Raw genomic sequence first — 25068 nt, 5'->3', positions numbered from 1 at the left:
TATAAGAATGTGCGACTAAATATGGTGACTTCACCTACAACAAGTCATTGTCTGTGTAGGGTCACTGATTTGTGGCATCATGTGTCAGTACAGTGGAGCTGATGTTATATGATAGGGATTGAATAACACCATTTTGACTAACAGCTTGTTTTTTATCTTTTGTTTCCTAGTTTGATCACTTTTGGTGAGCTGTTTCTTTGTTTCACCACCCACTTTTACCATTCTGTATGCCTTTACCTCTGTGCATGCATAGATGGACTGAATTAAACTAAACTAAAGCATGGGGATGTGTGATCAGGGAGTACACAACCCAAATTTCATTGCCATGATTTATCAGTTCAAGGACTTTATGAGTTGAAACTCGGCTCACTATCTGTGCTGTCTGTTATCCTTCTTCTTAGTCCAGCATTGCCTGTCGTTTTTCACAGTATTATCACATAAAAAAGTCCAAATAATCCTAAAATCAGGACTAACAATTACCTCACTGCAGCCTGTTTGAATGTTGTTTTTGATTCTTACAACAAACTGCCTTTATCCAACCACATGGCACAATGGTTTTGCTGCTGGTAGCAGAAATTTGCATCATTATGGCTGCACGACTGAGGTGATTTTGAGGACATTTCTCAAAAACACATTCCCATTAATCATCACATGAGTGTGACAGTGTGTTAATGTGTTTGATTCTTTTAAAATGCAAAACATGACTTGGAAAAATCTGTATTTTACAATGTGTCAAAACATCATAGCTGTTCTGTGTGAAAGTGCTAAACAATAATCACTTTTGGTTGAGCTTTTCAACGTTAGTGTGCTTAAGTTTTGGGCTGTAATCTGGGTGGGTCAAACAAGAGTAACCAAACATGAAGCTACTTGAAAGTGGATGATTTTCACCTTTCTTGTGCTAAACGGTGATTCTCCGGGTGATGTGCTACATGTTACAAGTGTAACCTCAGCTACTAGTTACTCAGAATAGTAATTTGTTCCAGTGCAGGGCACAGACCACTTTCATTCTACCAAACAGTTTGAGATTTATTACACAAGGACCATGAACGACTGTCCTATCAAGAAAAATACGTGCATCAGCCATTTCATTCAGTTCCTTAAAACAGCATGTAATGGCATTATAATAACAAAGTCCAACAATTCTGACACTTGTCCATTACAAGGAGGAGACAGTGCCACACTGTTAAGGAGCCACAAAGTCCATAGAGGGGGGAGGTCGGGAAGGAGGATATAGCTCTGGAGGGCAATATGCGGTTATATTTCTTGGTCCTGGTTGACCATCTGAGTGCATTGTGGGTAAAATGAACTGCCTGTCAGTATAGTTATATACAGAGAAGCTCCATGCATGAGCTCAGCACAAAACAGTTAATTTGAGTAAAACTATGGTTCAAGTTACTGGCAACTAAAAATACTTTGTTTAGGTAACAGAAGATTGTGGTCATGGTAAAGGAAACGTTAACTTAGTTAGAGACGCTATGCTAAGCAAGTCAAACGCATTGTGCGCCCAATCATCTACCTCAACCTCACCATCAGAAGTTAGATGGTGCTATAACAATGTCACTCCACTTCTGTCTTGTCATATATCAGTGGGGATGGTTATTTCAAGAATATTTAAGACATTGAATTGCAAAGGAAAAGCGGGCAGAACAGCAGCTGAGTGTTTTCCATCATCATCATCTATATTAGGTTTTGAGATCACTCAAGTGCTACATATGTTGTGTCCTCTCTGGAATGCATATACGTATAACACTATATAAAATACTATAAAAACACTTAAGATCTGGTTTCTAGTAGAAGCTATTTTTGGAACATTCTTCCATGGGTGCACTGAAAAAAATGAGACTGCCATCTGTTGGATTTATATAAACATCTTTCATGGGTTTAACACAAATATATGGATTTAATGTTCTGAAACAAAATGTTAAAGAATAGTGTAGAAACTACATGATGTGCAGATAAGGTGCATGAACATGTTCAGCTCATGTTGGGATAAAGTGAGTCAATCATGTGTCAGTTGGTTAACTCGCGATATTCCGCGCAATCGCGCAGTGTGCGCAATGTATTATAGGTAGAAGAATACAACGGTCACGGGCACGTCAACTGTCATGCAGTACGCCATTACATCAGCTCGATAAGTACGGATTTGCAATTTGAATATTGGCTAACGCTTAACTATATGTAGTTTAATGTATTGAGAGTCGCCAACACAGGTTAATGAACTGGCGTGAGGTAATTTGCTCCCACTGTTCTGCCACCACATCTGTTAACGTTAAGTTTCCTCTGTGTTTTCTTTCTTTTTTTTTTTTTTGGAGCGGGCTCCTCTTCTGTCAACGTTGTTTAACTCGACTGTCTCTGGTTGAATTTCTTTTCACTGGTAAGTTGACCGACCGTAACAGCGAGAGAAGGCTGAATAAGTTTAGTGAAATTACCAAGTCAAGTTAGCTGGCTGCCATTGACTTGGCCCGCGGGCAACGTGTGTTGGTAACATTGAGAGAAAGCTGAATGAGTTTGTGGCGAATTATGTGTTAACAGCACTGTGTCAGTCTGTGAATGGCAGGATTTAGTCCTTGGGCAACGTGTTGGTTTGTACTAATGACAGTTGCTAAATTAGCAGTTTTTAGCAAAAATAACGTTCATTGGCAGTATTTATACAGTCTGCGCGGTGGACGTAGCATTAGTTTTAGTCAAGGGGGAGTACAGTGCTTTGCTGCGGTGGAGGATTAGCATTAGTGTTAGGCTGTGGTCACACAACACTGTAAATTATGGTCTCGTTTTGACGCATAAATGTTTGAGAGGCTACTATGATATGTTAGCTGCTCTTTTTGCTTAGCCTGTCAATAGCGTGTTCAGCCACCGTCTTTAGACATATGGACATTTTAAATATAATGACGTGAAAAGACATTACATTTTTGATATGTAACTTTTTTTTGACTATTCAAAAAAGTGTGACTCATACTTGCCCATAGTTCTATATTCTATGTCAGTTTTGCTTTGTGAGCGACAGTTTTGAGTTGTGGAAGTATTTCCGTTTTCATGTTGTTGCTTTTGTTGTTTCTGCAGATTGCTTTCAGGAGTTTGTAACACCAGCACCTCCTCTGTGGCTCAATTTCTGTAGTGAGTATGTGTCTTTTCTCTAAATAACAGAATTGAGTGAATCAATCAATATGGTTGATTGAAAAGAAAATAAAGCATATACTAATGCAGTGATTTGTTCGGCTTGGTGCAGCTCACCATCAGCCTCACACTCTGAAATTCTGTGGTGAGTATAATGGTCATATAAATGTAAATTGAAGAGATCAGTGGTGTCATTTACATTTTCAGATGCAGAAATATATTTTTGCTGCTTTTCTATAAAAAAGATTGGTATCAGCCATCAAAAAACATAATTTCCTCACACTATACACATCTAGTATAGACTATTTGCATTTAGTGAAATACAGTTTTGAACTGTAAAAGTGTTTGTCTGTTTTTTGTTCTTGCTGCAGATGGACAGGCAAACTCTCTCTGCAAATCATTTGGAGTCAGCTCTTTCACTGTGGGCTCAAGTCTGTGTGGTGAGAATATGTTTTTTATTTGCTCTCTTAGTAGCCGAAACTGTAATGGAAAATAGATTTCAATTAATCACCCAGCATATAAATACTTTCATGAAGCTTCTCTTTTCAGTTTCTGTTGACATTGTAACAAAGGTGATCATTCTACTTTGTTTATTCTTGAGGTCATGGTGTACTGGAGTGCCTTATATTGAAAATATAATATAATATCTTGCCCCTCTCATGTATGTTAATGGAGTAAACAAAATATTAGAAACCCATTTAGTATAATGCACCCCCCTACACCATCGCCACCCACTACAACTTTAGTAATAAACATTGAATAGAATTATCACTTTTAATCACTCTGTTATCTGATTGTCTATTGTTTGATGTGTCATACCTTTTAAATTGCTGTTCATAAGCAGTTGCAATTTTTGACAGCTTGTCTTGCACTTTTGAATCAAACACTGATTTGGTTTGGAATTAATGTCTCATTAAACATCAGTTCTTCTTTGTTTCCACTTCTCTTTTGCAGTGAATGTTGCCATAAGTGTTGCAGAATGTTGCTGTGAATGTGGCAGTGTAAGGCCTGCCCCTCAGTTTTACCAAGTAGGTCCCAAATATTAAAGCATTATCGACTGAAACATAGATATTATGGGAAAAATAATCGCTTTCCATGTGTGTATGCAAGCTGCCTGTGCAATTTTAGAACGTGGAACGCACTGATAATTCATTTGAATAGATGCCATGTGATTAAAAAAAACAGTCATCAGTCAGAGAACTGTATATTTAGTTGGCATTTACGTCCATTGGTGTTAAAAATGTCATGTGTAAATGTCAGTGGGATGTGATGTTAAAAAAAAAATGGTTTCATGTCATTTCAGATAAATGCAGAATTCAAACGCATCACAACTTTTCCTCTACAGTCAAGGTTTTTGTCGCAACTTGACCTACACCCTGCGAATCTGCTGACGGTGTTCGAGAAGCGATCTGGGCAGCAGGGCAAAAAGCTTAAAGACGTGGCTGCCATGATGACAGTAAGAACTTTTTAATTAACTTTAAATTGCATATGCTTTTTATTAGGTCAGCAAAAGATTTACAATTGTCAATTTTTGTAATATTTGACTACCCCATGCCACTGAAAGGATCCACACTTAAGACAACAACAGGTTGGACAGGTAATAGGGCTGGGCAATTAACTGAAAATATATCAAAACCAACATATAGAACTTGTCACTGACTTAATCTTGCTCATGTCGAGTAATCGAGCCAACACATCCTCAGTCCAAGCAGTTCATACATTAAAGCTTCACCCAAAAATAAAAATTCAGTAATTCTTTATTCATCCCGCAGCTGACAGAAGGCCATGTGAAGTTTTTTAATCCCCAAAAAAGAAGGAAGCTGCAACTCAAAAAGCATTTTTTTGGACTAAAAAAAATACACCAAGCCTTCTTATGGCATGGGAGTGACTAGATAATGACTGAACTTTCATTGTAGGGTAAACTATTCCTTTAAAGAATGCTGTATCTGATGTTGGGACACATTTTAGGATAATTGAGTGCTACAACAAATGAAAAGAAGTCAAATGTAAGCACTGCTGAATAACAATTTTGGTGGGTGAAGCTAACACCACCAATTTGTGTAATCACTACAAGTGCAGTGTAAAAAAAAGTGTACAAAATAAAAAAAATTTGTCTTTGCCCACTTTCACCCATGCTATTGTCCGTTTAAGTTAAAATGTCACTCTGTTCTTTGTTCTGAATCTTGAGGATGACATCGATGCTGGCAGGGAGGGCATCATAAAAGGACTCTGCATCTACCTCAATGAGGATCCTGATGATCTGGTGCAGGAATACATGGTGAGTGTGTGCAAGAGTAGGAGGATCCTTTGCCACATTTACAAAAATAAGTTTGTTAAAACATGTTTAAAAATAATAAGTCGCCTGATTTAATTTATTCAGTTCATAGCTGTGATGTAATGGTTGAAATAATCTGTATGGTGTCAGAGATCAAGTGTTTTAATGAGATTTGTTTTTTGTTTTTTTTCCAATAAAAAAGTCTTAAAGGAATTCTTTTCTTTCACCAGGACATGACTGAGGCCAAAACACTAAGTGCCATAGAGGGAACAACGGTTGGGATCTATGTCACCAGAGAGACTCCCAGCAGTGACCATTCTGATGTCGGGGTCATCATTGAAGGTGAAGTGATGCTTCAAGATCTTGAGAATGTGGCCCTTGCAACTGCCATGCTGTTTGGGCTTTTTTATACCTTAAATATGAGGTATCCATCAAAGCTCCGCTACACTTTTGAAGTCATTCAAAAGATAATAATGGAGATAAATGCAACTGAACTATCAAGGAAGGCCCAAAGCTTGAGCACTACAGCAGAAAGAAGAGCTCACTGTTCTTGTTCTTGGCTCACTGCTCTTTGAAAAGTGCTCATGTTAGAAACTCTACGTTCCTGGACTGAGTGGTGTTGCTGGTCCTCTTGCCACCAGTATTGATGTTTTACAGTTGTAACTACTGTCAAGTTCGAGGCATATTGTATTGTTAATTCCATTTGCTATTTTTACTAGGGATCAACCAATATATATTTTTTTTTCATGGCCAATAATGATTATTAGTAATGAAGGAGTCCAATACCCAATATTTGGAACTGACAATAGTTTATGTGCAGTAAAAAAAATCTATTAAATAAAATGTTAAAGAAACATTCTGAAAAATATGTCCTAAATTATTAGAACTGTGGTAGCATTTAGTGTCATTTTAAATGAATTAATTTCATCAGCAATCAGATAACACAACTGATAATTATTGTGAAAATACTGAATATATTATTGGCCAGGCTGATAATTGGTTTATCCCTAGTTTTACAGTTGCAGTTGCTGTGTGGATCTTTACATGTTTGGTCATGTATACATGGAAAAATCTTGACAATGTTGCATTGCGCAAGGTGCACTTGTTTAGTGTATTTATTGTTTTGGGATATGTGTTAATGGAACACAGACCTATAACTTAGGGAGAGGAAAGGGAAGATTTAAGACAGACAACAGTTGTTCTTGTTTTGTGTGGAGCCAAGATGGCTGCAACAATAAGGTCAGTGTTAATTAAAGTTTTTGATGTCCACTGAGGTAAACCTTTGTCTATGTTCCTCCTTTGCTGTAGAGGAAAGCTCCTATATATTTGCATCTTCAGGTATACACAGTGTATACTTTTACCACTGTGCCTTTGTGAGGCAGGCCAACCTGATATTTATTAGGAACGCACAATATTGGATTTTTTGCTGATAATTTTGGCCAATGCCAATACTCGTGTATATGCATATATTCCCACCTAATTGCAGAGAACATTGTCTCTCCTGTTGTGAAATAAACATATTATGCCTACACTTATCAGACCAGATCCCAACATACAATGCAATGCTTTTCAAAAAGTACACATTCACTGGGCAAAATAAGAAAACTACTTCCAACTTTACACATAAAACATGTCATATTGAAATGTTCATTTCTGGTCAATGCTAATATTTCATTTCAAAGCCACGTCAGCCAGTGCATCCGTATTGTTTGTTTATGAGAAATTCTGACTTCACTTAGAGTTGGGACACCTGATGTTAATGCCAGATCCTCGAACAGAGGTTTTGAAACAAAACTCTACAATCACTTTCAACGTGGGGGAAAAAAAACAAAAAAAATTATTTATTGTATTTACATTTAAGTTCCGTTCTATATTTACATTAGATGATTTCTAAGTAAAATTGTAAACATTTATTAAATTAAATGTACAATTATTAAAATATGTAATTGACATTGGAATAACAATAACAAATTATGTTAAAGTTAAGGGGTCAAATAGTGTTGCAGTAAAGGGATTGAAAAACCTTGTAGTCAAGTGATCAAATTGTGTAGGAGTAAAATGATCAAAGAGTTGGAATTAGTTTATTGAATCGCATTTCGATTACATTGTGTCAACACAAAGTAGTTGCGTTTATTGAATATAAATAATTTATGTTTATTTAATACAATTCTGTAAGTTGCTGCCAAAGCAAATAATCTGTGTGCAACAAATGTCCACTACTGAATTGATTAAATCCAATGTGTTATTTTTTTCAGTGTGCCGTGACAGCTTATATTCTTTGGAACGTAGCTAAAATGCTTTCTTTACTCTTGAATTTTGTATGAATGTCACGTGTAACAATCCAAATATGTATCTTTGCTACAGTTGAAAGACTTCAAACTAAATAACAAGATCTTAAAATAGTGAGAATCTAGCGGTGGCTGACATGACTCATTCTGGTTACTTGGTATTTCCCCTCTCTAACTGTATGCTGCCAAACTTCGGGGTGTACAACATTGGAGAAAACCATTTTCTCTCTAAACCTGAACTTTAACTGTGCTCCAAGCAGTCAGGGCTGACTATGGAGCTCATGACATCTCCACTGATGCACGTCTATACATCTTGTGTGCACATGTGTGTGTATTTCTGGCCTACATGTGTAATGAAAAAATAACTAATAATTTCCCCAAGAGGGATTAATAAAGTACTTCTCCTTCTCCTTCTTCACCATCTTCACACCTTAGGTGTGAATTTTCACAAAAACCCTCTTAGTTTCTGCTCCAATTTCAGATACAGTTTAACATGATCACGACCTGTACTTTACTGAAGAGTTTCTAAAAACAAGTATTTTCCTAATGAAGAAATTTGAGAGGTTTTTAACTTGTTAGAAAGGTAGCAAAGGAAACCACTTTAAAGCTTTCCAGAGTGAATGCACGTTTATCTCTGAATGTTGGACTTCAACAAGGCCTGTCAGGCCTTTGAGATGTCTTTAAAAACAGCTTCATTTTGCCATTAAAGCATCTTTATTCAGTTTGATTTGATTTGCATTGCTCAGCACCGACTTTCGGTCATCTGCATCATTGCTGTGTGACCTCGCGGCACCTCGATGCCGTGACCTTTTTAGAAATACAACTGTGCCCTGAGCCCAAGTACTATGAATTGGTTTGGGGATGCAAACCCAGACGATGAATGCTAAAACCGGCATCATGCATCTTTTAAATGTTACAGTGAACAATGGCTGAGCTCTAACTTTTAAATAAATGAATTCTCCATCACAAACACCCAAAAACAACACTGGGATATTCTGCTCTTTGTGTTGTTTGTTTCTTACCTTCTGTCTCCCGCCATCTCTCTGTCTCGCTTTCTATTTAAGTTGCAAAGTCATGTTAATGGAAAGTGTGTGTGTGTGTGAGTGTGTGTGTGCGTGCACTCAAACGTGTGTGCATGTGTGTAGTAACCTCATTGAGCCCCTCTCTCTTTGGAGAACAGAGCCAATTTCACAATGAATTAGGAGGTGAGTCTCTAACTAGGTCATGGGCCCTTAAACAGACACACACACACACACATGCACACACACACAGAGTGTGTCCAATTGAGAAAGAGCAAGAGATAGCTAGATGGAGGAGGAGGAAGAGAGAATAAGAGTAAAAGGGAGATGAAGGGATGAACAGAGCAACATTGAAAGAAATGAAAGGGATGGAGAGAAAACAAAAGAGTGAGAGGCAGACAAAGAGAGGGGAGAAGGGAAATTTAAGAGGGCAGTAACAGATGTAGACAGAGCAAGACAAAGAATCTTTTAATGTGTCCTGTGTCCTAGAGTGTGTGTGTGTGTGTGTGTGTGTGTGTGTGTGTGTGTTTGTGCGTGCGTATGTTTGTGCATGTGTAAAACTGTCATGCAGAGGAAGTAATGTTGCATTAGGCTTAACATTATTCCAATGAGATTACAAATATCTTGCACCACGGCAACTCCCCTCTTTCTTTGTCCCTCTGTCTCTGTCTGTCTGTCTGTCTGTCTGTCTGTCTCTCTCTCTTCCTGTCTTTCTCTCACACACAGACACAAATACACCTCTTACCACAGAAATCCTCAGCAGTGTTAAATTTAGCCTGAATGCTGTGTACCTTGCTAACACACATTTTACTTTGAAATGCCTCTGAAATATGGATGAGACTTTTTTGGAAAATGGCTACGGGTGGAAAGAGACTGAGAGAGAAAGAGAGAGAGAGAGAGAGAGAGAGAGAAAGACAGAGACACAGAGAGAGAGAGACAGAGGGAGACAGAGACTGAGAGAGAGGGTATATAATGAAGACATGGTAGAGACAATATATGCACAAGAACATGATAACACGATGATGTCACCAACAGAAAGTCTGGACAATGGCTGCTAACTGGATTAGCTCTCAGATTTAGCACAGAACAGAGAGAGGACAGATCAGGTACTGCAGAGGTGGCAGAGAGGTGTGCTCAGAATGACTCACTCTGTGGAGTTGAACAGATAAGACAAGTCAGAGTGAGTTCAACGGGTTTCAATTTGTGCTACAACAGTTAGCAAGTAGCTAGCAACTACAGCTATCATAGTTCAAGCACTGCCTCGTTTGAATGTAGTCAAACTATAACCACTGCCAATTTTCAGCAACGAGTTGGAGGAGAGGAGATGGAGGTGTGGGTGAGGGGTAAGCCTTTGCTAGATGAGGTGGGAACATCCACTCCCAGAGTGGGACACACGGTCAATATCTTCTATCACTATATATGTCATTTTATATCAAGGTGATGGTATATATCACTACTAATTACTGTGTAAATTCAATTAATAAAGGGTTTAAAATAACCGTATCGCCCCAGACTTCATCACATTTCATTTTTTTTCTTCCATACAAGCAAAAACAACTTTCTCACATGAGACGACACATGAGTCAAAACCAAAGGCTCAAGACAGCAAAACTAACTTTCTTTCAAAATCATGTCATCATGCCAGACTACATCACGACATCACGCTGCCTGCCCCAAATATACAACAGAGTCACTAAAGGCGTTTTTGATATGAACTCCAGATTGTCCTTTCACACATGTAGAGTCAGGCACGTTGTCACTTAATGGAAATACTGGGTTTGGTTCAGGGGAGGGGTGGCTGCTGGGTGGAGCATGCAGGAGGAGGAGGAATGTTTTTGCATTGATATCAATACTACATGTATTTAGATGTTTCCGCAATGTCAACAACAGAGTGGAAAGCCATATACAGACATGCAGAAAAGAGTACGAAGCAGCTCCACGTCCACTCACTCCTAATGCAATGGATGTGAATGTCATCTTGTCGTCCCCGTCATTTCAGACCCCACAGTGGACAGTTTTCATAGGTGCTACTACTTAATATGTACATGTTCCACATTAAGCCACTGGTCAGGTGAAAGCTGGGTGGGGCTGTATTGGGAATTGCGTGATGTCACAAAACTCTATGTAACAGGTGAAGCTGTCCAAATGAACAGGCTAAACAAAATGAACAGGAGAGAGGAGAGAGGGGGGATGTCAGTCCCGGATGGAGGTCTCATCAGGCAACATAAGTGAAAACTGGAGGACTTTGAGTGTGTTGAGGCTTGAACTCAGCACCACGACAGGTTACCGATCTCATGTTCTGACACTACATCAAACTCTGGAGCGTCACGCCAGTCTCTCAGCTGTGCTGCTGTTTTCCAGTGTTTTCTGAAGCAGCCTCTCTAATGAAGGTGTCCCGTGTCTGTGCAATCAGTGCGTAATGTGTTAATGTGTTTTGTCATCAATTACTTTGCTAATGTTTGTCAAACACCGAAGACGACTGCCCGCTCTCGACTCTGCAGGACACGACGTCTCAGCTGAGCGCACACACATTCCTATAGAGCGTGTGGGGGCGGGACTGATACAGACGGATGCATCACCACAGATGGATCATCAGGCTCACACTGTTAAGAAGCGGAGGCTGGTTATCGTAATATGTACACTGAAAACAAATTCAACTTGTTAAACAAAACCATTTTGTTACAATCAAGGATGAACAGAATGAAGTGTCCGACTGGACTTAAATGGGTGGTCAGCTGTTTGGTGCTTATGGAACGCTCTAAACACATCCATATGTACTTCAGAAAGAGAGCTGCCAGGCCCGCAGCCGGGACTGATGAGCTCTTGGTGAAAATGCGGGCCATCCACCAGCCCGTCTCTCACAACTTCACAGGATGTGGCCACCGCTGTGTGTGTCACGCTGACAGCTCTGTGACGGATGCCAATCATTCGCTTCACAGCCACGAGAGTAGCAGGAGCTGAAAATGTTGTAAACGTATCTGAGTTCTGGAAACAACCAACTACAGTATATCTGAATTCATATTTTCTATGGAGCAGACAGTAACTGAGCTGCGGATTACTTGAGGTTTTTTGGCATTATCTATTGAGAACGAATTATTTTTGAACGACCGAATCAAAACACGCCTTCAGCGCTATCCTTGATTTGCTCCTATTGTCCATCTCCTAACATGTGCAACCACGTTGTATTTCACACACTTAGACGAGAGCACACACACACACACACAGAATCAAATACGGCATAATACTCCTACTAATGTTTGTACGTGCAGGCTTGTGGGCAACACACACAAACACTCTCACACACACACACACGGAGCTGTGGTGCGGTAGGTAGCAGATTGCTCCTGAAGGCAGCTTAGGGCTGATGGAACGCTTCACTGTGGGACACGATGGTACAAAAACAAGATTAGAGAGTTCAGCCTGTCTGTTTCTCTGTCTCCGTCTGTCTGTCTATATGAAATTCTTTTCATACAAAAAGGTCTTTAGCTTCTTCTAAGAATCTGCAGTTCATTCTCAAGAACGCCATTCATTCCGTGGATAATGATGGAAATCAAGGTTGAAATCATTCTATTTAACCTTTTGCTAATTTTCATTCTTTACATCCATTTTGTTAATATTTTGTAGTTTATCTCTGTCTATCCTCCAGCTTATCTTCGAAACTTGAGACAAGAGGAGTCTACAGCTATGCTAGGGGCTCTGTGAGGCTCTATGTACTTCGGCACAGTGTTGAGCTAAATGCTAATGTCAGCATGCTACCATGATGAGAACGACGATGCAAACATGCCGATGCTAAGCAGGTGTGAGCATGATAACACTTGCTGGTGAGCACTGAACACAAAGTAGAGCTGAAGTTATTAAAAATTCATTCTGAGGGGCAGACAGGTCAGCTCCTTTAAACACCTGCCTGACACAGAAGTGTGTCCTTCTCTCCTGCTCTGCTTTTTGTTAATGACACAGGGTTTGATGCATCTGTTTCCCATCGCCTCATTATGTGTGCTGGTTTAACCACAGCCAAAAATTAGTTGACACCTGATGGCGATTTAATTGCCAAATTAAATTCTGCTGAACAAGAGAACATTTCTTTCCCAGAAAGTGAAAGAGAGTGGATTAGATCTGTGATTGCTTATAGCTGGACTGATGAGCAAAGGCATGAAGATAAAGAGAGGATGGCTTCTGCAACAGGATAACAATCCTAAACACACCTCAAAGTTCACAATGGACTACTTCAAGAGACACAAGCTGAAGGTTTGCAGTGGTCCTCACAGTCCCTCGATCTAAACACCTTTCTTGTTTCTTTCTTGTTGTTCTGTTTTTTAAATCCTCCTTCTGTTTCTTTATTTTCTCTCTCCCTGCTCCTGCACTGACCCCGTGTTATCCCTGCTCTGACCTGATCAGATCTGTTCACCACAGCGGACCACGTGTGTGGTTCAATTTTCTATTTATTTGTGTGTGTGTGCGCGTGTGAGTGTGTGCATGCATTTGCCTAAGTATCTGTGTGTGTCTCGCTGTGTGATCTGTTTTGTGGCCATTCCCTCTCCAGGCTACAGCAGTAATATTATGACTCTGTGCTCTGTGATCAACAGACAGATCACACAGCATTACTAACAACTGTATGTTAATACACACACACACACACACACACTGACCTGAGGACAATGACATGAATGGGTTGAAAGCAATATATTTTGCCAGGATTGATTCATATGTTGGAAAATAAAACTGCTTGCCATTACAATGATATGAAAGATGCTATCATCATATTCCAGATATCAGGGTTTTAACACTGAATACCTGCTGCCCCGGGTCTATTTTGCTCTTTGTACTGTTGTCCATAAAACCCTTCTGGCCTGAATAAAAGACAACTTATTTCCCAAGAAATTATGCCTGACAAAATCGGGGAGTACTGGCAACATCAGATATTCTTTTTAAATTGGTTTGTCCATTGATGAGAGTATCAGCTCCAGCACAGACTGCTGCATTTTGTGTCGTTTGTAGCCATAATGTTGCCAGGCAAACACGTTTATTCAAGTCTGTTTAAAGTGTGTTTTTTAGAGTTAGTCAGGCCTAAAGGTGTGACATGAATTCCTGACGAATTAAAATGAGTCAAAAGCATCTTCCACCATCTTTAGTACAGGCACAGACTGGGACTGAATCATGAAGAAATTACCAGTGTCACAGCATGTCATCATGATGCTGAGCCCAAAAAGATGGTCAGAAAAATTATAGAGAAAATACCTGCTTTAGAGAGGCTGACTGGAGAAAGAGTGACCAAGTGACCAAGAGACGAGCTTCACAGATGTGGCACCTTTAATCTCCCAACTTTCAGTAAGAAATCAACATTATTTTTGTCAAATTAAGTTTATATATACAGTATATTTATATAACGAAGTGTTTAACCTTCAGCAGTCCAAGACAAGCAGGTATTTAATGAAGCAAAGTGAGTCTTACACATATTCCACAGTAAGTCTAGACCCAAGAAGATCCCAGGGCTAAGAATTGAAAGTATGAACAGCAATGTAAACACAAGAGATTACCCCAGCTTTACAAAGTGTACATGTCCCTCGGGTGCAGCAGTTAATTAAAAGCTGTAAATGTTTAAAAAGTAACAGCAAGAAGCGTTGAGTGAAGCACACTGAGAGCGTGACATTTAGAACACAAGTTTCCTCAATCTCAGAGGCAACTTTGGGTGTATTTCCAGCACTTCTTTTCAGCTAAGTGCATTTTACTGGAATCAACATCATAGCCAGCAGCTGATCTGCAGGCTCTGCCTGTGTGTTTACTTTAATCTCCATTTAATGTTGAAAGCATGGCGATAAAACCTGCTGCCAAGAGACACAGACCTAACTACAGGATAAAGGACGGAGATGTGTAGCCAAGGCCTGGCACACACTGACAGATGTCTTAGGGGCATGTTTCACTGAAGATTTCACCGAAAAGTGTGCTGTCAGAAACACTGAGCTGAAGCTGAAGAAATCCCAGTTTGCACCATGTGACAAACGAGGATCCTTTACAACAGCAAACGTTTCGAAGCTGGATGGCAGAGATAGAATCAGTACAGTCACAGGTGCGGCATGCTTCTGTGCCTCTTGGGCTCGTTTATGCTTTGCAGATTTGTGTGTGTCTCCCATAAAACCCATGGGGCTTATTTTCCAAAAAGCATGACTTTGACCAACGTCGCTCTTCATTAAGTACGAGTAAGCCTCTTCCCATTTGGTGATATACTTGTTGGCAGGTACTCCATCCCACTCAATTTCATCCTTAATGCTTTTTCTTCTTGTTTTATTGCCAGGTGCCGTTTAAGTGAATGACTTCTCCTCACTTGATGTTATAGCTAATGTTCTACATACTGCCACCTGCTGTACTGGAGGGTACAAAACACATCAAAGAGATGGTTATGCCTATTGTCAACATTACAGCCAATTCCTTTTTCTCTCGTTTTTTAAATACGGAAGATTCACGGGAAAATATTATAACAGGACAGCAAGAAAGACGGGTAAAATACGGGACCACCCTGGGAAAAACGGGAGGGTTAACAGGACTGAGGTCAACATTGTTTTCATTAAACATAAACTACATAGATTAAGAAATAACATCATTCTAATCCATAAAAAAATTGCCATTACAACATCTGGTCTCATGTGAATAACTCTGCACTGGAAATATGATTAATGAAAAAAAATGTTGACATATCGACACACACAGACACACACACACTTGCCGTGGGTCAGAGCATTGGCCTGGAATGGTGAGAGAACTAGCCCTGAGCTCTGTGTGCAAAAAGGAGAGAAAAGAGGCAGACAGAAAGCGCCAAATGTCTGAATGTGGACAAACATGGAGAGGAAGGGAGAGACAGGATGAACGAGGAAAGGTGGCAGTTAATCAGTTAGTCAGAAAGATATTCTGGATTTCTAAACAGGACGAGAGAAACAGGACGAGAGAAACAGGCCTCATGGCAGCGTGTGTGGCATCCAGCTGACTCACTCTCTCTCTCTCTTTCACACACACACACACACACACACAGATACACACCCACACCCACACACACACACTTCCTGGTTCATTCATGCTTATATGGTGTCACTGAGTTCGTCTGTCCCCCATATGTTATTTTGTCCCCCTGCTCATTTCTGTAACTTATCTGATGAAGACTGAAAAACAGCACAGGGATTTAATGGAAGGTAAAAACTGAGTGACATGTGGCGATTAGCCGCTTTCTCAGGTAGACATAAAACTTCAGGATGTGAAGTCATAGCGCATGGTAAGAACAATCAAAGTGATGTAAGGTATTTCAGTCACGGTTTGATGATTAAACAACCAGGAGTCACAACTAGCAAACCTGATAACTTACCGTGCTATGTAAATTCAGGCTGATGACATAATACGTCTCTTTGAACATATTTGCATATTTTGTTTTCCCTCGGAGCATGAGATGTACCCACATCCTGTCTTTAGAAATCAGTCTCTAGTCTATTTTTATCCTCCACAACATGATTCCCTTCCTGACTTCAGGTACCTGGAATGTGTTGTTCTGTGTCGCCTCGGCATCTGCGCCATTGATCTGAAGAAATGACTGGCTAAATGCCAAAAATAAGGGTGGAACTTATTCTGACAAGTTATACAACATCCATCCAGGGTTTAACATACGTAGTTTCATTGGGCTACATGTGCAGATAAAATCTGAATCCTCTGTGAAAGAGGACTGCAGGAGCGCTGAAGGTTAGTACGTCTTATTTACCTGCCTTTATTTACAAGGAACAGACACATATGTTTTCTCAAAGGTGACAATTCATCTTTCAGTACTTCATTTTGTGAAACAAAACTCGTACTAAACTAGCTTTATAGTGCTGTAAGCTCTGCTGGGATTTTGAACAACAGAATTTTAACTTATGTGTGTTGTTATACTCATTGCATCCGTTGAGCTCTTTCCCTCTATAATAAAACGCAGCCCAGCTCTGCATGAGGAGGAAAAGAATCACATCTGATCACAAAGCTGATTTCAGCATGAGCTAAGACAGTCGTTCTCAACTGGTCAAGCCTCAGGACCCACAATTTTCTTGAGTCATTAAGTTGCAACCTGTTTTTTTTTTTTTTACTTATGAAAGACCCAAATGTAATAAATAAAAAATGCGCTGTAATACACAATGCTTTCATACACTGTTAAAGACATGAAATAAACAAAAAAGTGCATTTAAAGTGCAACCAGCTAAAAACACCCCATAGAAATAAGTCTTGAATTACAGGCATGTAGGCCTGTGCTTTTTAAACAAGATGAAACTAGTGATGCATGCTCATCAAGATGCAAAACTCTAAATTAAACTGCATGAAATATGAAAAGGCTTTTTCTTGAATTGAATAAAAAAAGCAGACTTGTCTTGAATAACAGGTGTATGTGATTTTAAAACAAATAGGCCTGTATAAGAATACATTCATTTTAAACATGTAAACCAGGTGATGCACATCAAGTATCAAGAAACTTCCCTCAGATTATCCTCAGTATCAATGGATACATGCTGAACAGCAGCTATTATCAAGATGATTCAGTAGCTCTTTACTTGAACCCTTTAAGGCTGACATAACAGACATAAATTTGAGGGAACTAATGGGATAACTGAGGATGCTTTCTGCTCCTGACAAGAGCCTCAGCGTCTGGAGTGGTGGTAGACAAAGCTACTCTGAGGTCGTGCTCAATGTCCAGTCTGTTTCTCTGCTTTGTCTTCTGAGACGCCACTCTCACAAGGATCGGTAGTGCTGAGGTAGGATGATTTTGACTGCATGGGTGACATCGGTTGAGAACTACTGATCTAAGAGATGTTCCAACTAGACAACTCAACATGGGAGCCAACAGAAACCATTTCCTTTTCAGCACTGAGACAATAAATTCACAGCGAGAAAATGCATAAGAGAAGTGTTTGCTCGTGTTATCTCCCTCCACAGGAGAGTAGATGAAGGGAACCGAAGAAATGCGGGTCTGAATAATTCCTTAACAAATGAAGTAATGCCTGTTCATATCAGCTTAACTCAACAAGCTGTTGCTGTGAATCTGAACGAGAGCACAGAGTGCAACATGAAAAAGACCCTGACTTTGATTCTGCGATTCAAAATGTGAGAGATATGGAGCACAACATGCCAGACAGCACGCTCTAAAAGGATGCTGTTTTATGCTGCATGTTATCATATTATGTCAGACTAGAAAATCACTCTAGTGAGTGTGTGTGTCTTGTTGTGTTTGTGTATGTGAGGGCCAGAACGGCCAAACAGCGTCCCAATGTGAGGGGCAAAGGCAGGGTGCATGACAAAGTGTGTGTGTGCTTGTGGTCATTTCTTACTGCAGCCACTCACAAACACGCACGCACGCGCACACACACATTCATGCTCGCTCGCTCACTCACTCACTCACTCACACACACACACACAATACAAAAGTGCAGATTGAAGTCAGCTTAAAGTGCAGATGTTACTGCTGAGTCAAAGTTGAGTTAAAAGCCACTGAAGCTTGAAACAATGTGTGTTTAATCTGGGAATAAGACAAATACAAATGCACAAAGTGGTGCCAGGAATGTAAATGTACTCAGTTGTTTTAGATTTGTATTGTACGTTAAAGGAAACTTCGAAAGTGCTGTAGTAATGATGAATGATGTATTGCTGAGTCTAGGCATCTGTCAAAATAATGGATGCTCTGCTCTCGAGTCACTCAGAGATCCACTGAATATTAAAAGCAGGCAGAATATATATTCCAGCCATGGTTAAGTCCACTGTGTTTCTTTGATAGCAGTCAGATTACCCAAAACTACAGTGAGCGGTGTAATGGCCATATAATTAACCAGTTCTGCAAAATCAGAATGACTGGCTTGACACCAACGTACTGTTTGCACATACGGTCTGTGTGTGCCTGACCCAATGTGCACTCAGTACGTTTCCAGTTTCCATGTTTGGACTGTCAGTCAGTCAGCAGTCGTTCACAGACTTCATCTTATTCTATCTGTACTGTCCCAACATATTCCATCCCATCTCAACCCATCATATCCTGTTACAGATATCAAAGAAAAATACAGGACATTCTCCATTGCTATTGGTAATGCCTCTTCCAGACCTTCACATCTCACTTGTGGGGTGCCAACGGGCCTAGTTCGAGGACCACTACTGCTTCTTTTAACTGTATCTTTATGCAGACGACACCCAGCTGTATGAGAAAATTGCAAACTTGTCACTCACATTAGAGCCTTGACCTGTTTAAGCGCTGGATGTCCAAAAATTTCCTACAGCTAAATGACTATAAAGATCAGACATCAGAACATTTGGTCCTAACAATTCTATTCAATGCAACTACAATAACCATGGTAGTCTAAAATCTAAAAGGATCTTAACAGATTCAAGGAAGCCCTATTGTAGCCCCTCTTCACTGGCTCCCAGATTGTTTCAGAATTGAATTGTACTATTCTACTAATTAGCTTTAAGGCTACATTAGGCCTAGCTGTGAATACATCTGTGAACTTCTAACGCTTTCTGAGCAGTCTGAGGTCCTCTGGTGAGGGTCTTCTGGCTGTTTCTACATCCAGTTCTGGAGGCGACCCATTCCATCCCATCCTATCAGGGCCTATCCTATCCTGTTAATGGATCATCCATCAATCCATACAGGCAGACACCACACCTGATTTCTGGAATTAGTGATACATATTCTTCTCTATGCCAAACCACATTTTGACTTCTTCAATGAATACCTCAAATCAATTCGTTTTTCCGCCATGTCGTGCAATAATTGATGACATTTCTCAAACCACAAAGCTTAAGCATGTTTTCTATCTTGGACCATCCATCCATCCATGCAAAGTCCTGTCCTACCTGTGACTTTGAGTTGCGTTGTCCGCCGCACCAGTCTGGATCCATACTGCAACTCACAGGTGTAATTTCCCCCGTCGCCTTCCTCCACCTCAGGAATCCAGATGTGTGTCGTGTTAACTGTGATGGAGCTTCTCCACTCAACCCGCTCACACTCCTGACAGGGGACACAGCATTATCAAGTTACAGTACAACAGTCAACACCGGGCTCCGAGGGAAAACACTCGGGCTCCTCTGCTCTAAACTTTGTTGTGTGTGTCCTACCTTATACCAGGTCATCTGGGGCTGCTTGTACGGAGCCAAATAGTCTTCTATATCAGGACAGGTGATCATTTTGCTATGGGTTATCTCAGCTTTCTCCAGATGGCGGATTTTACTGCTGAAGCATTTCCCCTCATCACTCTCCTCCACAGTCATCGACATGGACACCTTCATGCAGTATGTCGAGTTCCTGTCCAGATTACAAACACGACATTGGGAAAACATCTTTATCATGTGCAGACTTTGAAACTTTGCAGCATGCACAGTTTCTGAGAAGGGACGCACAGAAATGTGAGAAACGGCATGTTGCAGTTGTGGATGTCAACAACTCAACATCACAAAAACAGCATGCATATGCAGTCTGTGTTTCTAAGGCAAGTCAAGCAAGCTCAAATGAATCTGGGCGGATTTGTTTTGAGCAAATTTGTTTATCCATCCAAGAGTTAACAACAACAATGGCATGAGTCATTCCTCCATTTGTCCAGCACTGGAACTTTGTGCGAAACATAAGAGCTGTTTTCATGGTGAAAGTACTGGGGAGGCTATTTGGCACCGCTGTCTGTATTTTGGTGAAATTATAGGCCCTCTGACATCTCAGTGTTTCTTTGACAACATTGAAGGAATTGGCACCCAGAAGAAATTGCAGGTTGAACAACCTCTAACACACACAAACAAAACGCCATTTCATACAAAATGAAACTCTGTAAGGGCCCAACTTTATGTGGAATATTTTTATTGCATATAACCTATTTTGTCCATAAAAGCTTGTGTTTAAGGGTCAGTCGAGTTGGGGTAGAGGATTTGTTCATTGTGACAAAATCCAAAAGTGGGTATTTGATTTTTTATTAAACGGCCAGAACAATTCCAACTTTAAGAAATAAAATATCAGCGTTGATCATTACTGAAGTCCACTGTCAATCAAAAGAACAACGCTGGCTAACTGTTCTCACTTATTTCATAAAGAAAATAGTTAAGTCAGTCAACTCAGTGTCAGAGCAGCCAAAATCAGAGCCTAAAAGTGGATCCCTACATGCCAATGTTAATGATACACTAAGCAAATATTAATTAAGTATGTACAAATTGGTTAAACAGAATGTGTGTGTGCTGTAGGCTTCCATGTGGCACATATGAAGATGAGAGTCAGCAGTCACAGTCTTTGTAACCACCCTGTACATGATCCCTGACATTAATATGGTCACATTAATAGATGGTTTTTGTTGATAATTGATTCATTGACGATGTGTAATGGGAAAAGGACCAACAAGCAGAGGATTCTCACCTGACTCTGCAGTTCATGTAACCTCTGCAGAGCATCTTTCAGTCATTTCCGTTTACAGAACACTTTAATGTTTGAGTTCACTCTTACCGTCCTCATTAACCTCTTTTCCAGCCACACCAGGCAGCTGGTTTTTGTCAACAGGTGATAATATGTAAGTGTAATGCTACTTAAATAAATAATGCGGAAAAAAATGGTGCTATTTTGAGGACAGGTTGTGTTTCTTAACCCAGTCCTGTGGTCATCCCAGCTTTGTACAAGAACAAAACGGAAGCAACAGCTTATAAGACAGGCAGGCCCCTCTTTCCCAAAAATAAGAAAACTTCTCTCTGTTTAATGTGACTTGTTCTTTTCAGTGGTGCTATGTTGTTGGTTAGAGCTCTTTATGTCTGAAAAGTATCTGCTGTTTTGATGTTACATGTGTGACAGTATGTCCTTGAGCCAAATTATCTAATGCAATAACAAGAACAAACTTTGAAGTTTGCTACGATGTGTATGATGAAATGTGTTTGGAGCATCACTTGGGTTTTCAGATCTGCTCAAGGTGATTGTAATTGTTTGTTTGTGTGTATGTGTGTGTGTGTGTGTGTGTGTGTGGCCTCCCAAGTTCACCCCCAGACACAAAACACCACATTGATCTCTCTTTTCTCTCTCTCCCTCATCACACACACACACACACAAACACGACGACAACCACTTATCCCATCAATGTTGTACGTGTGTGTGTGTTCGTGTGTGTGTGTGTGTGTGTGTGTGTGTGTGTGTGTGTGTTTGTGCGTGTCTCCTACAGGGGGACACAAGGATTTTTTTTTAGCCATTCACATAACCAAGACCAGTGAGCATTGAACTAGAGGCCTGGAAAGCCTTTTATCCATCCATCCATCTCTCAGTTTCTCTCCTCATCAATCCATCTGCAGCCTACAGCGTCTTGTTTTCTCCTCCAGTGATTCAGTTACCTTTTTCAATATGCTCCTCTCTCTCTCTCGCACACACACACATCATCCTGCCTTTTATGAACCCTTCACATTTATTTCGACTTTTCTTTTGCTCCACAACACAGCCAGTGTTCATTTTGTCGATAAATACTATGACAAAAACTGTGTGATAATGAACACAAGGCTAAAATGAAATTCTAAAGAAACTCGAAAAGTCAAACAATGTTCAACAACAAATACAAATGAACAGCAATGTGAAAAATAGACAAATGAACCAATGATTTACTTGTTTTGTCCTCTTAATTAATTGACAATATTCTCACTGTGGCCGTTTTCCTCTGATATGTGACGCTCAGGGTAGGGAGCTCAGATTCTGATACCAAAGAGATAATGTTGTACTGCTATATTCCAGGTTGCAAGTTGTATAAACATAGTGACAAACTGTTGTCAGTAATTGATAAGCAACTGAAAATACAATGGCTAGTAAAATCTGGAGGGACATCGGGCTAAATTTCAAGGTAAGACAACATATGTGATAACCTATAGCTACCGTTATAATAGTTAAAGCCAGCATTAAACACTTCCAGCTAGCATTGCCAATGGATGCAATCTGTATGAATACTACAAATAGATATGTGTTCTAGTGAGCATTATGTCACATAACAGAACCAACCAGAACATTTTTGAGGTGAAGCAAAGAGACAGAGTTAACATTACACTGGAAGCTTGATTTGTCACATTCCCTATGTTGTACAACCTGCAGCCTGGAACACAGCAGTATGATATTAGCCTTTTTGATAACGACAACAACATTTGAGCTTCCCACCGCAAGCATCACGTCAGAGCTAAATGGCGGCTGTGTGAATATGGTCTATGACCTGCATGCATCTGTGGAACCACAGATTATATCCTCCTGATGTCATTTACCAGTTCTCTCACATTAAAACAAAAACAAAAACAAAAAACCTGGGACACACCACAAAAACAGGCAGGTGGCATTTACATAAAGGCAAACAAACACTATGAACATTATCAAGGATTGTGGACGTGGGAAGTAAATCATTGTTACTTTAAGTTGGCTATCCTTTGTGAAATGAGTGTGATGTGCAGGCAGTTGACCATTTAAATCTCCCACTAGGTCTACCCTATATATATATGAATGACTCACAGACAAAGTTATCAACTAGCTGCTAAACATGGTGGAGCGTGTAGCAACGAGCCAAACATTTTTCTCAGGAGAAATGGCAGTAAAAGGAGATTGAATATTGGACTTAGATCCTCCAGGTGGCCAGAAACACAACTTCAAATGAATGCTAATAATGCTGTGTATCTGCAGGATGTGTAAACAGGACAGAGTTTGCTAACGCTGTTTCCATAATGGTTTTTAAAGGTGTGTCAGTGCTGTCTTTACAGCAGACCAAAGAATCAATCATTGCAGGTTTCATGTTATCTGAAGTATAAGCTTTCAGTGCATTATCAATACTAGTATGTAATAAAATATCCTAATTCAAAGCACTTCAGCCCTCACATAGGCACTAACACAAACACACTCACATCCAAGAGCTGGAAGGGATCTTATGGGATCTTATTTTTTCTTGTTGCTTTGATGGTATTGTTTTATACATTCATGCCAATAATGCACACTGAACTGAGAAGAACTGAAAACGAGGAGGGATAAAACAAAAAAAAAAACTCTTTCTCTTGTTCTTCTCTTTGCTGTGTCCTTGTACACTTGCACTCTTTCCTCTGTTGTATCAGCCTTTGTCATAGTCTCCCTCTCTGCCTGTCCAACCCAGAAACCAGGAGGCGAACACTAAATGGTAAAAACAGCGGCGATGTAAAGAAGAATGCATTATGCATATTTCACTATAAACATGACGATTCAATTAGACCACAATGCAAACGCTGTGTCAGAAGCATTTAGCGCATGCTGTGCACCTCTTACGGATGCAAATTGTGCGTCTGTGTGTGGGAGTCTACTCATATCTGGTTCTGTGTGGAATACATTTAAATGCTTCAGTTAGTAAAATGGCCCTGAAGTAAAAGACACAAGAGTATGTAATGTGCTTCACGGCAGAGCTGCACATTTTCCTAAGCTGTTCAGAAATGATGAAGAGGTCTTTGCATGTAAAATAATGAAATTATCTTGATGTTGATATTCAGAGGTGAGTCATTTTTCTATTGCCAATTACCTGTAAGGCAAACAATACCCAACTGTGAATACATCTGGGAGTACTGGAGGAGGAAGAAGAACATACAGTCACTAAAACTGAAGATCCATCAGATCCAAGCTAACCATAGCCTGATTATATTCCTCCCACGCCTAATTACAATAATGTTCATGGCCTTTGTTTGTGAGATTCTCAGACATATAGGAAATCACTAATTAAAGCAGAGGCAGATGGGCCAGAATGAAAGACAGAGTATGTATCAAAAAGGAAAATTGCAGCCCAATCATCACCTGCATGTGTTGAACATCACAGCAGTTCTGGCGTGTTTACACCGAGCATCTGAGGTTGGAACTTTCCTTTAATTGGCTTCTTCCCAGAAGAACTTCACTCAACTTTAGAAATCAAAGGTGTTTCAAATGAATTTATAATTTTTCTTGCCAACAGATGTATTTTCAGCATTGCTCCCTGATTTCACCCTCCTTCGTGTGATCTGCCAGCAGACCTCTGCTCAGCAATTTGTCCACATAGAGCGGTCATGATTGTCCTGGTTAGAGTTATGTGTCCACAGGCAAATTTCACACTCCAACCCTGTTTTTGCTTTCTTGCCAAATGCTAGAAGAGAGGATCAATACCACTTTCATGACTGTATGCTAAATATGAGGCTACAATCATTGGCTAAAGCTAGCTTGCCTCTATTAAAAGCCCTCTTCCAGCGCCCCTTAAGCTTACTAATGAACACGTCATTTCTATAGATTTTCTTTGTTATGTGCTAGTAGCACATAGTAGTAGTCGCTACAGCCAGCAAAGGCAGGCTGGCTGTTTTCACCGGTCTCCAGTTTCAATGCTAAGCTAAGCTAACCAGTTACTGGGTGGAGCCTTATATTTAAGACATG

The 25068-nt window shown here is 40.0% G+C and overlaps 1 protein-coding gene across 1 annotated transcript in view; it reads right to left on the bottom strand.

The window, feature by feature from the left end:
• il1rapl2 (interleukin 1 receptor accessory protein-like 2) overlaps window positions 1-25068 on the bottom strand; it is a 329417-nt gene that overhangs the window by 117132 nt on the left and 187217 nt on the right. Inside the window, exons 4-5 of the mRNA XM_041944223.1 lie at window positions 19797-19983; window positions 19536-19689 (exon numbers count right to left, since the gene is read on the bottom strand). Coding sequence (XP_041800157.1) covers window positions 19536-19689; window positions 19797-19983 — 341 coding nt within the window. The remainder of the gene's footprint in view (window positions 1-19535; window positions 19690-19796; window positions 19984-25068) is intronic.

The sequence above is a fragment of the Chelmon rostratus genome, chromosome 9 (assembly GCF_017976325.1).
Source record: "Chelmon rostratus isolate fCheRos1 chromosome 9, fCheRos1.pri, whole genome shotgun sequence".
NCBI classification, from domain to species: Eukaryota; Metazoa; Chordata; class Actinopteri; order Chaetodontiformes; family Chaetodontidae; genus Chelmon; species Chelmon rostratus.
This window is presented reverse-complemented; position numbering and strand designations above follow the sequence as displayed.